The sequence below is a fragment of the Corvus brachyrhynchos genome, unplaced genomic scaffold (assembly GCF_000691975.1).
Source record: "Corvus brachyrhynchos isolate BGI_N302 unplaced genomic scaffold, ASM69197v1 scaffold245, whole genome shotgun sequence".
Classification (NCBI taxonomy): Eukaryota; Metazoa; Chordata; class Aves; order Passeriformes; family Corvidae; genus Corvus; species Corvus brachyrhynchos.
Window position 1 is genome coordinate 1,040,515 of NW_008238988.1, and position 13,698 is coordinate 1,054,212.

Genomic DNA, 13,698 nt, shown 5'->3' on the forward strand with positions numbered 1-13,698 from the left:
CGCGCTCCTCCTCCAGACCCCACCGGCACCGCGCCCGCGGCCGCGCACCCACACGGCACTTACGGTTCGCACGAGAAAACCATTCCTCAGCTTGCAAATCCCAAGCTGCAAAGGGGGGACCGTCTGTGCGACCAGGCAGGCATGGAAGAGGAAACCCCTCCTCCACAGATGCCCTATTTATTCGCCGCTTTAGCATCCCGCGTGTTGGGGGGGGGGAAGCTCGCCCGTCCTCCTCCTCCCCGACCCTGAGCTGGGGGGACACCGGAGCTCTCTCTCCCCCCTATTTTAACCCCTGCGTTTTGCGTTGGGATTTTTACCTGGCGAACGGCCGCATCCCTCCTCAGAACAAAACCACGAGAGCTTTATTCTGACACAAGAGAATGACTAGCACGTGAGGAAGCGCACGCCGGGCGGCTGCCCGCGGCTGGCGACAAAAAGGTTGCGGGCTGGAGCCTCCGGCACCGAGAAAGGTGGATGCGGTGCTCATTTCTTGGGAGAAAGAGGGATTGGAGCCTCAGACCCGGATGATTTGCAGCAGAGTCAGTCTGAAGCGAACCCAAAAAAACGAGCACACGTACATCCACGCACAGGCACCACGTACAAAGATGTATCCTTACTTCCCCTGCGTTCTGCTTTCTCGCCTTTACCACTACATCCCTGGTAATTAAGTACGAATTAAATCCCCCACACACTAACCTGTCCTCTCTTTACCCTTCCAGAGCAGGCAGAAGGCCTCCAGTGCAAATAGCCTGTTATGCCTGAGGACAAAATAACTTCTAATCTTCATTTATGATATCATTCGTTTGTGGAAAAACACACTGTCATGATTTCTGTGTGTTATGACTGCCAGAGATCACGGGGTGGGAAAAAAAAGGCGGAAGTCGGAGAACCTTGGGTTACAAGTCATTCCCCACCCAGCCAATATCAGGAAAAAAATAAAGAAGTTGTGATAATCCCACCAAAAATGCAAAGAATGATTTTGAAATCAAACGTTTCTCAGTATTCAGGTAATTTTCCACAGACCTGTACTGACTTGCTGATGGCTCACATGGCAGAACACACAGTGCCTGGGAGGACACAGCACACTGTGAGAGGGCTTTGGACAATTGCACAAGTAAATCATGCCCAGTCACCTCCACAGTTTATTGTCCAGGGTGGTTCAAAACCACATTTGAAATGGTAAATCTGAGCAAACGGGGAGATAACCCCCAGCTTTGCAGGCAGACACTGGGAATGAAGACGGTGTGCGGAAGACAAGGACAGCCCTTGCACTGCCAGCTCCTCCTGCTCCCTGCACACATTGCATAACCAAAATAAGCCCAACCATCATGCCTGAGACAATAATGAATTCTGTCACAGCTTTTACACTGGAGAGAAGCGTAATCCTCAAAGGACAGAGAGAACACGGAAAGAAAGCAGGCACTTTCTAAGTGAGATTTCAACCATCCACATACTTTGCATACCAAAAAAACCCCCAAGAATGAAATTCTACAGGGGTACTGCCACGAACCAGCACAATTCTGCTGGACGTTGCTGTCTTATTTACCTGGGGAGGCCTTTCTCCAGCGTATTTTGCTTCCCTTGCCATGCAGTATTGATCTGCAGCAATTTAAAAAGACCTTTGAACCCAGAGTGCACCCACACTGATTGTGGGTTGCCACAGGGTAGGACAGCACACCAACACGTGGTGCCTGATTGTCTGCCCTGCCAAAGGGTGATCAGTGTGGCGGAAAATAAACAGAGACCAGCTGAGAGGTGCTGTGAACTCACTCCCCAAACCCACCACCTGGGCCCTGCTGCTGTCAGAGTGACTTGTGGGGCAACCCAACCACAGTGAAGGGTGAAAGGGAGGAGAGGAAATTGGCAGCTCACTGGAACTCCCCATAAAGCCTCCGTGGACCCCCGGCACACCACAAAGTGGTGTCACTGGAGAGCTTCAACTCCTTCACATTTTTTTTGCAACCTGAGAAGTTTCTGTCTGTTTGGGAATTTCAGCCCCCCAGGGTATGCAGGAAAGAGCTGAAAACACGTTGAATCTCCAAAGTTCTATGATGGAAGGAAAGGGCTGACTTTGAGTGTGGCAGTTTAGGATTCCGGGACTATGCAATGATGCTGACAGCTTGCAAACACAGGGAAAAGACCCAGTTGCCAAGGCCAGTTGCATTTAAAAGAATGAAAAGGCACATTTGACCTTGCTAGTTTCCCTATTTTCATGCTTGCTTTAAAGGTCGCAGTCATTTGAACCCATTCCTGCTACATACACAAAAACTTTGCCTTTCTCCACAAGGCTGAAAACATGCACCAGACCCACCAAGTAAGAAAACACATCAGTATGCCTGTAGCCAGAGCAGCTGAGAAATGGCATCCCCCTTCCACAGCTTGGTGGCAAGTGGCAAGAGCTGCAGGATGCCCAGCGGTGCAGAAATGCAACATCAGTTACTGCAGAGACTGGTCTGCAGACCCAAAACTGCTGGAGGCAGCTCCTGATGCCCCTGGTGGCTTTAATGAAGGCTCAAGCATCATCCAAATGCTTTGCACAGCCCCAGGCAGTGCAGACATCCTCCAGTGACACAGGGGTGCTCCTCCAGCCTGACAGCAGGCACTCTGCAAACAGCAATGCAGAAGGAAAAGGTTTCCTCAGTGGGCTGGGAAGCAAAGCCTGGAGTTAGAATCAGTGGTGGATGGCCCAGGAAAGGGCACCGAGGAACATGGCTGTGCACAGCACAGTTCCTTGCTAGTTCTTGTCTGTTAATGCATGACCCAGGAGTGCTGCTCCAGAGTGGTACTGAGGATGTAAACCCCACTCCGTGGGTTTTTGGTTGTCTACCACCCTCATGCAGCCTGTGCACTCCTCTTCCTACTGCTTCAGTAACGAAAGCAAGAGATTTTCTGTGTCCATCCTTACAGCCAGCACAACACTCCCTTCCTGCCGGTCAGTGTGTTTGTATCCCCCATCCCTCAACAAAGACTTCAGCACAAACCTCCCATGGTAAGAGTATCTTCTGAGCTGAACAGAATTCATTTGTTCTTCTTTCCAGGCATGCTAATGCCTTGATGGTTACTTTATCCCATGAAAATTAACATTTGGGACTTTTCCTAGTCTGCAGTCAGATGGTGGCTTGATGCAACATGCAAGGCAAAGCTTTTGTCACCACACAGGCTGAGCACAGGCAGATAATGGAAGAGTTAAGTCCTGCAAGTGCAGCCATATGGCAAATCTGAGCTTGTCACCACAAACTAAGAGAATCACTTCAGGACTAAATGGGGAGCTCACCTAATTTGCCCATCTGTCCCAGGACGTTTATTGGTTTAAAAAAGCTGAAATAAGCTATCAGGAGGAATGCTCTGCATTGATACATTGGCTTCCAGGCTGGTTTGGTTTCATGTTGGTATCACACAGCCATACACTGCACTACAGAGAAGATAAAATGTTAATCAGGTTGCAGGGACAGCCATGGGGAAATTAGCAACCACAGAACTGAAGCTGGCAATATATCTCAATTAAGATTCCTTTGTGGATACAGGTTATGTTTTAGTCTTGAACCACAGGATCAAAAAGCGCCCATCTACAAGAAAGATTCAGTGCCCAAAAGTGAAGAACTGGCTTTGAACACACAGCTACTCAATATGCATCTTCTCCTACTCCATGCCTGGCTCTGTAGCTCACTTCCTTCCCAAACCTTGGCCTGCCATGAAGACACAGTGAAATTTGGTCCTTGCTCCTGTGATGGTGGGTGGGCCACTGGGAGCCAGGTTCAAGTACAAATAAAGGCAGCAGCTCATTGTGTGTTTAACAGAAATGGCTGAAGTTGTAATATTTGACCAAAAAAAAGAGCTTCACAGGTTTGGCACGCAAAACCTCAGAAAATCTTCACTTCAATTTTACTTGCCACAGCTACTCATCTGAAAAGACAGGAGCAAAACTACCTCCTCATTTCATGGAGGTGCTATGAAAATAAGTTCCTACAAGTAACCTTTTTTCAGGAGAAAGACAAGATTTTCTCTGCACCACAGTCAAAATTTGTCACTTCTCTCCAGGAGCACTGCCCTATCCTCAAACCCTCCAGAGCCCTTTGGCACTCCTTCCCCAGAGGCACCTCCTCCATTCCTCTAATTTTCCCCAAGCCATGAAGCAGTGCCCAATAAAAAGGGCTTTGCACAGGTCTGCTGACATGGCATCACCTGTGCAGTGCTCCAGTCTCTTCTGCAGGGCTGCAGTGGATGCACAGCCGTTCCCTCCAGCCTCCACAGACTGTGAGAGGATGTCTGGACTATGATGGCTTAATCCAGCAGGGACAACAAAATTCTGCCTGCATCCTTTTCGTGTGTTCTTTCAACACAGCTTCAATACAATTTTTTAAACAGTTTCTGCAAAAGCAAACTGAAAAGGAAGGAGACAGTCTATCAGCATGGGCCATCACAACCCACACTCGCAGGTCACCTCGCCTCCAGACCAAGGCTCTTTGCTCCTCTCTGCTCTACCTCAAAGATGCCCACTTTGTGTCACACTGGTGATGGGCTGAACTGCTGCCTCCCCACCATCACCTGAGCTTAACAGAGGCTACTCAAAAGCACAGGAGGAACCTCATCTTGAGTGCCCCAAAGTTCACCTGTGAGTGAGGTGGACATTTCAGTTAACTGATGTCTAATTTAATTCCCTCAGACATCAAATCTCAGTGGCAAGCCAGCACCATAGCAGCAAACTCAAAGCAGAAAGTTGGAAGGTTATAACAGGGCAAAATAAACTCTCAGGAGTGTACTCAGAGTCTGTTGTGAGTGTCTGGTCTGGTGGTTACTTATGACTGAGCAGCTGAGAGCCAAGCCCAAGCAAGGTGGATTAGGTGAGGGAGGAGAGGTGCTGCAAAACACTGCCATATGCTGAACCTCTCTTAGTATTAACTCCAAGGGGACCAGCAGAGCCCACAGGGATGCCTGATGATCTTGGACCACAGAGGGAGCTGCTTAAAAATCGCATTTTGCCAGGCCCTTCCAGTTCATTAGCCTTGTCCTGAGCACCAAGTTGGTGGAAATCACAAGCAGAAACTGGCATATTACAGACAATTCAGAATTAAGAACACAGGAACAATCATAAAGCATCACACCCATTCCCCAGTAGCTGCAATATCCACTTAGATACCAAATACTGGGAGCCTTGTTGATGCTCTAGACAAACCCACATTAATGTACCTCAAAGCACCACTGTACACTTGCCTGAAGGTGAACATTTAAGGCATAGCAGGTAGACAAAGAAGTCCTTGTCACAGGGTATGAGAGTAAGTTTGCCAGGTATCTCTCTAAATGCCCCATCAGTTCTTTGGCATATTTTCCTAAAGATTACCAGAAATGTGCCATGCTTTTAAAACAGTGCATTTTAATCTGCATTTAAAAACTGCTGCAATTCAACACCAACACACAGAACAAAAAATTATTATAGAAGTGCTGTAAAAGTGACACAGTAGTATCAGGTGAGAACAGAAAAAGTGCTATTTCTAAAGTGAAGCTTGCTTTCTTACACCAGATTAAAAACAAAGACACCTTGAGACATCCATTGCAAGTCTATCTGCAGTGTCAGACCTTAAGAAGGCAGCTTCTGCTTAATCATTCACGGCTCGTGTGTCACCATTAATTCAGATCTCATTCCTGATTAAGGCCCAGCACACTTAGCACTACACTGTCACAGCACAACCACCTTCATTATCTGTCCCAAATTTAACTGAGCAACAGAGCTGCTGAGAGTCCAGAGAGGGGGATCACAGGCAGAACAAAACCTTGGGAGGGAAGTTGAGACCAATACTAATTTGGTGTTAGCTTTATTATTTCTGGATTACTAATAAACTCGGCAGGAGGTGAGACCAGCCCAGCATCCTTCTCCCAAGCTGTGGCAGAAACTCAGAGATAATAATGAAATGGGATCATCTCAGTAAGGCTAATATTGAAATGATCATGATGTTCTTAACTCTGCCAAGTATAATGAAGATGCTTAATCCATTAAGAAGAGGTCGTTGCCTAGGCTATGCAGGTTTTTGTTTTAATTTCAGCTGATAGTATTTTCTACTTCACCATCATACAGAAGATCCTGAATTTAAAAGAAACTCATGCGGTCTTTCAGTTGTTTTTAGGAGGGAGACTGAGTAAAGAAATAGCACTGGTATTAAATGAAATTTCAAACACTTTTGAATGTAAAAAAGGAACATTATCATTATATAAATCTGTCTACAGAGACAGAATAGACTCTATTCCTAAATTCTGTGCATTCACACATAGGGTGAAAGAGAGGCTTGTGTTAAAATAGGAGGCTCTCCTAAAAAGCCTAAATGAACTCATACCATACTGCCTTAAAGTTAAGTTGTAATTCAACACATGCAACAGAGAGATTACTTTGACTCTTCCTTTTACAATGCTCCCCTCATAAAAATGATATTTTATATGAATTCTTACACCCTGACCTCTACCATTGGATAAATTAAGACATTTGATGTCATAATACAGCAATAAGTTACAACAAAAACCATTCCCTTCAGCCTGACTCTCAATAAAAAATTCCAACTTAACTGAAAAGTCGTATCACTCTGTTTCTGATGGTCAAGGACACAAGCCTCTGACTTTTACCTCACACAAAACATTGAAAATAATTTTCTTACCTTGCTCCAATGACATCAAAGAGGTGCTGCCAGCGATCATTGATTTTGTTGAGTTTATCATCTATTTCTGCAACTCGGCTCTTGTTGCTAGTCTTGATTAGCTGATCACCCATTTGTTTCAAGTGAAGCTTATTTTCACTGAACAGGTTTATTTCTTCCATGCAGTCCTGATAAACATACACAAACGCTGCTTTAATTACAGGGCAAAACAAAACAATAATACCAAAACAAAACAGTTTCTTTTCCCACACGTGTGATGTGAAGTCAGATTTGGCTGAGGTTTCTATATTAGCATATAGAACTCTCACTTAAAACAAAAAGAAAACATCAATGAAGAAGCCCTCTCACAATCTATGAAAAAATAAGCAGCTTAAAGACTTACAAGTGCCAGGAGTAAGTATTCCCAAAAATAGCAATTTAATGTTCTAATTTTATCTCGTTTTCCTGATTTAATGTAATTTTTCAATGAAGCTACCTCAAAAGAACCCAAATTCAGGTCTAGGACGGCTTTATTTTCCTGGTATTCTTATCCAGAGGAGATCTGGGATTAGATACTGAGACATTTTAGCCATGGGGAGGACAATAATGGTCTTCTTTAAAATGAAACTAATACAGAAGTATTAGGAAGCACCAACTACCACAGGGGAAGGGGCAGAATTAGGTTTTATTTTTGGTTGTGGTAACTTCTTGTTCACCTGGCATAAGACCCACCCCATCCTTCAATCTTTTTGCCCTCTGCCTACCAGCTGTGTAGATGATGGAGGTGGTGAGAACAGTGAGCTGCTCCCAGGACACCACTCTGAGCAGTGCTGGGTGTTCACATGTGCCCCAAAACACCAGCTCACACAAATCACACTCCATGACTAAATGCAGTCAGGTGGCATTTCTGTTCTGCTTTAAGTCTTTCCAAGTCTGAACACCAAGGAAAGCTAATGATAGAAAAGCTCATCTCACAAAAGCCTATATGTGAAGTCTGTATTCCTTCTTTCCAAGAAGCAAGGAATACATGAGGAATGGTGCCTCTATAATGAGTTACCTGACTGCAATCAAAGAAAAACAGTATTACCACTTACCTTCTGCAATTTGTCTATCATGTCTTCAATGCTAACATCTGCAGTCTGCAACACTTTGCTTTCCATCTGTACCAGCCAGGAGCACAGCTCCTTATTCTTCTCATTGAACACGATCCAGGCATTGAGCCTGTCCTCGATCTCCTGCTTCCGCAGGGACACCTATGGAAAAGCACACACATTCAATTCTAGCAACAGTTTTCTCAGGCTGGAAACCAGCAATTATGAGCCTTCTAATTTCTAGTCTGCATTTGATCTTATTCCATTTTGCAGGAGCAGTTATCAAGTATTCTACTTTCCTTTTCAAAGCCAGAAAGCAGATTGTTATTACATCTTATTTTGGATAGCAGGGTAAAAAGTTGACTAGCAAATATCAGATTCTCTTCCCTCAGAAGAATGAAACTGAGTGACAGCTTTATAAATAATGTGCTTATATAACTATTTAAATACTACTCAGTGAAATTCTGAAAATGTCAAACACAGAAGGAATATAAAATACATAATTAGTACATACTGTTTAGCATGGCCCCATATATAATACGAGAGAAGTAACACCTAGGTAAGTTCTTTTTCTGCCACTCTAAGAGGAACTTTGCACCTAGTGACTGCAATTATTTTAGTTCTATAAAAGCCTCCCTCTTTTTCTTTCCATTTGCCCACCAGTAATGGGAGAAATTCCAAAAAATCAGCATCAAGAATCTACCCTTTTCATTGAAAACTATGGATTTTTTTCCCCCCATCAAAAATACATTTTCCAGGATGGATAAACACATTGTCTAGATAGGGAAATTAAGGTCTGACACTGCCTGAAAAAGCAGAGTTATTATCATTGCTCCAATACCCCAGAAAGAATCAGGGTCACTCTTCTAACTAGCTAATAGCACCTATCTCTAGCCTAGGGCTCTTAAATATGTATTGATTTATTTACCTTGACGGATTCCTGCACTAAGATATATGGGACAAAGGAAGTGAAAAATGGTTCAAGCTCTAACGAAGCAAGAAAAGCAAGTAACCCCTCACTCTCACCAATAAACTTTGTCTAAAGACTGTGTATAACATTTTGCTTGTCTTGGCTGTAAATGGCCATTCTAAATATCACCCCATGGCAGGCAACATTCCTTCTTCACATCTCACGTGCACTTTATACACCACAGCATATGACTCCTGGAAATTCCATTACTGATCCTTCTAGACTAATCTCTAACATTATTTTGTAACCCCCAGTGAAGTTTAAGTGTGTAGTGTGGAAGTAAGACCAGCTCCTTGTAACACCAGGATCAAAACAGAAGGCATCAAGCCATCTCCCACTATATTGCTTTTGTTCTTTAAATTCTGACTTGTTTTCAAGGATGGCATGGAGAGGTGAGAGTGATTTCTGAATCCTTTATGACAATCTAAGCCAAGAGATGAGGATGAAAGCACTGTCTTGGGACACAGGGAAATGGTCTCCAAAATTTCCCATAGGAAGAAGTCTGGAGATGACAGGGACCTCAGAAAGTTTCTAAGAGTGTCTCTGCTCTGGGATACTCCCTTGTACCCTCAGCCTCAGAGGTCTGGAGGGTGAACCTTCATCCTTCCTTACCCCTTGCAGCATCTCTCCCATGTGTGGAGATGGGTTTGTTTGGTCAGTGGAAGAACAGACTATGCTTGTCAGCAAAACAATCACTAAATCCTGACAGGATTCGGACTCCATTTTTTTCTGCTAAGCACAGGGCAAGGCAGGATTTTAAGTGCAAGAAGCACCTTTTGGCTGGCTAAGCAATACAGGCTGGCGGTAAAAAGCAGGAATAATCCAAAAAATCCCAGACAAGCTTCTAGGAACATGAACCCTTTGAGCCATTGCTTTGAGCACTTTCTCTTCTGCCCAGCTGCCCTGGTACCATCCCCATTTTGCACCCACAGTGTGAGCATCATGTGCATTCCCAAAGAAGGCTACAATAACATCAAGGCCCAATGGGACGCTGGCTGGGATGAATGGTTAAATCTGTGACCTACATGCACCTTGCAAGGGAAGCTCTGTAAATGCTAATCCCTTGAGTGCATCTGCTCCCTCCTCGTGTCTGCCCCTGCCCAGTTGAGCACAGGCATCTGGCTGCCCCAGGGCCGTGGCCGTGACAGCTGCAGCCGCTCCTGCTCTTTCACCTCCCTGCATTTATTCTGCAGACTTTCCTCCACACAATACATCTTGACTCTGATTTGTTATCCAAAACGAAGCAGTCATGCCAACAACAGAGCTGATAAAGTCTGCTTTCCTACCCTGTTGTGAGCATTGGTGTGGGCTCTCCTGAGGCTCATTAGGGCTGTGCGAACATTTCAGGACCTCCCTCCACTGCAGCACTGAACAGATTCTTCCCACTACAGATTTTGTCAGCCTAATACAGTCACATTACTGTCACCTCTGTCCTCCCACCAAGACAGACTTAACTAAACATTGTTCCCTCAGGAAATTAAAATGGAAATTTTGAATAAAATCTGAACTTAAATTACTACAGGAAATTACTACTTGGATAAACTGTAGTGGAGCTTATATAAAAAACAGCTTAATTTTCAGGGCTATTCAACACAGAGGGTACAGCAGGCTTCAGCAGCTCACCAAAAAAATGAAAAACAACTAAGTTCTCTCATTTATAGGCTTAACTACAGATTTCCACTAGGAAAATGGTTCAGGCATTTTCATTTAAAAAATAATGGCTTGTATTTCTCAGGAGGGGAGAGGATGTCTCTGGAATTTTATTCACAGTTCAGAAAAAATAACAGAGAAAACATTGGTTGTAGAACAACTGTCCAGTTTAAGGCAAAGAGATGAAATTCTTCTTTCTCATTGCAATGCAAGAAAAAAATTAACCCAAATAACTATTTCATCACAACACAGTTTGTGAAAGAAGCACAGCTGTTCATTACTCTGACAACATCCCTACCAAGACTGCTTTACCTCTGCCTGTGTAAGGGTTAGAAAGAAAATACTAACTGGCTTCAATACTTCTTTACAAACTGTAAAATAAAAGCTATTTACTTGTGAGTAAAGAGAGGCAAGAGTTTTTGGCTTGCTGGTGTGCAGAGCCCCCCAGAGTAACTTAAGACCCAGTAAACTCTTCCAATCCTGTTAAGAGGGCAAAGTAAACACACATTCAAACTGCATAATAACCTAATGAATCAAGTCCATGTGACTTTGCTGTAAATGTTCCCCAGCAATTTGACACGCAACACTAAATTAAATGTAATACAGCAACAAGCCACAAAGAATGTAAATGTTTCACAGCATTTTACTGCTACAAAAAAGACAAGTTCTCAATGTGTTTAAATGCTGACAAAAGAGTCAGCATTTAAACACATTTAAGTTTTCTTTCTGCTGGCATTTTAACTTCCCTCTTCCTTTGCCTGCTCCATGCCCTCTGGCAATTCCTGTGCTCATCCCTCCCCCCAGCCCTCCCTCCCTCCGGCAGCCCGGAACAAAGGCACCTATTCCAGTAAACAGCTGCATCTGGGCTCTGTGCAGTTCCACACTCCCTTCTTACAAAGGGTTTGCAACAAAACCCTCAGCAGACAGTCCAGGACACAAAGGGTGAGCTCCATCCTGAGTCAGCTGCGCCAGGAGCAGTCCCACTCCCACCCAGAACGGCCAAAGTGAGCAGAGCCCAGGAGAGCCCCTGTGCTGACTCGCTCCCCCTTCCCTGCCAGGCCCCATGGATATCATCCCGCTACAAACCCCCGAGGAGGCGAAGACTTACCCGCAAGCAGAGCTCTTCCCACTGCCTGTGCAAATGTTCCACTTGCTCCTTGAGCACCATCATGTCCTCGGTGAGGATGAGGTGCGCCAGCTCCACCTTCATGGCCTGCAGCTCCTTCATGTCGTGGGCCCAGTCTGCCAGCGACTGCTCCAGCTCCTGCATGGAAACGCACCCGGCACAAGCCTTGGCACTAAGCTCCTCGGCTTTCCAAACCTGCTCGCTAATCCCCTGCCTGGCCTGTGGGGGAGGAGAGCAGGGAATGTGCAGCCGCCTGTGCCGTGCTCTCCAGTGGGGCTGGGCTGGCCAGGGTCCCCGGGAGACCACTGGAACCCCACTGCACTCCCACCAGAACCCACTGGAGCTCACTGGAACCCATGGCAGTGCCCCAGCTGATCTACTGGTACCATCACTGCATCCCAAAGTGCCAGAACGCAACTTGGCCCCCGCAGCTCCCCATGCTCCAGGGCAGTGTTTGGGGTCTCACACCCAGGCTGGCACATGCCTGCTTCTTCAGGGTTTCCTTCTTTCCTGTTATAATTATTTTGGACAAGTTGCTTTCCACCTGCATTTGCTCCAGTTACAGGTTATTTTTCTAAACACAGAAAGAAATGAAATCAGTTCCCTTCTCTAGTGAATGATTTCATAGGCACTTCCTCAGATTTGTCAGGAATGTGGAGCTTTTAAACTGCTTGTTCACAGAAAACAGGCTCTATTTTCTGCTTTGCTCCCCCAGCTCCCCTTTCTCTTTATTGTGAGTTACATATTTTTCTTAACACTGTTATAATTGTCACCAAAAAGGCAGAGGTACCACTGCGTGCAGCTAGGGAATATGACACTCTACATACAAGGTCCTAGGTCCCATTCTGCAAAATGCTGGGAAGGGTCACTGGTTCATCAAACAAAAAAAAAACCTTCTAGAGAGAATAATAAGTTTGTCTTATTTTTAAAGGGAAAAAAACCTGTGAGTATTTGTGTCAGAAGTGTGCTGGGTCTAAGCCCTGTGGGATTTTCACAGTTCTTGGACCCAGCTTCAACACTAGAGGAAAAAACCAAACAAACCTTACTAAAATTTACCTGAGATCACAGTACTCCTACACATGTACACACATGAAGTTATATCTCCTAACAAGGGACAAATCCCTGCATTAACAGACCTATCTATGGAATTTCATGGGACTTTGCTAGCCTCATATAAGGTCCAGGACTGAAAGAAAAATAGCTTTATTCCATATAGAAGTGAAAAGCAGGGAGAGGAAAGGAGGTCCCTTCTCTCCCATGCCATTTTAGTCCTTTATTGTACTATGACACCTGCTAGCAGCACTTGAACTGGCACTGTCTGACCCTGATGCCTCTACAGCTGAATTTCTCTTGCTGGGATAAGAGGCAGAAGCTGTGTGCTCCCATCTCACAAATAATTCAGGGCTACAGCAAGGCTGCTGCTGTGGGAAAGGCAGCCAGCACTCACAAAGCAGATTTCAGACAGCTGATAATGAGTTCAAAGCCTTGGCTTGTTAATAAGCTTATTTGTTCCCACTACATAGGTCAACAATTCACTTCATAAAAGGATGATGAAAGACTGACCACTCCAGACAAAATGTCTCCTATCCCTTGGAAATGGTTTTCTTGCCATTTAATTTTCATGGTGCACTATGGGCTGCAAGGAATTTTGCCACTCCCTTACTCTTAATTTTCCTTCTCTTTAACTATTCCCAGATCCTGCAGGTATGTATGGTGCTTTGCAGAATTACAAGGTCTCTTGCCTGAGGAACTCCATGTGCAAAATGGACTGGGAAACAAAAAGGGAGATTCAGTCATAGGGATAGCAGCCAACTGAGCTGAGAGAAGGGAGCTTTTTCCCTTTTGTTTGAGAAACTACTTATTTTATAAATTCAGATTGTAAAAGGAACAGAAGCAGGAAAAAAAATCCAAACACTACTACTACTCATAATCTTCTTGGCCAGCTGGATTTCGGAGATTAGCAGCAATCAGGATGGTGTAAAGGAGAGAAATTCAGTGTCACTGAAGAGCAGGTAAGAGGGAAAACTGATTTTACAGGGATGAGGTGTTGTGCAAATTTAAATACAATATGGCTGTTCATACCTTAGTATGTTCCTTGGCTTTGTGGAGCTCTTCATGTTCAACAGGGAGTGGATCTTTTACTTTCTCCTTTAGCGCTTGCAATCTGCTTTCCAGTTCCTTGGTTTGCTTTTCAAAGCGGTCACAAGTCTGGTCAAGGAGACCCAAGGAAGTATAAAAGGT

The 13,698-nt window shown here is 44.7% G+C and overlaps 1 protein-coding gene across 1 annotated transcript in view; it reads right to left on the reverse strand.

The window, feature by feature from the left end:
• The window catches only part of SYNE2 (spectrin repeat containing nuclear envelope protein 2), a 170,785-nt gene that overhangs the window by 24,448 nt on the left and 132,639 nt on the right, over positions 1-13,698 (reverse strand). Inside the window, 4 exon segments of the mRNA XM_017738829.1 lie at positions 6,642-6,808; positions 7,715-7,873; positions 11,440-11,595; positions 13,540-13,665. Coding sequence (XP_017594318.1) covers positions 6,642-6,808; positions 7,715-7,873; positions 11,440-11,595; positions 13,540-13,665 — 608 coding nt within the window.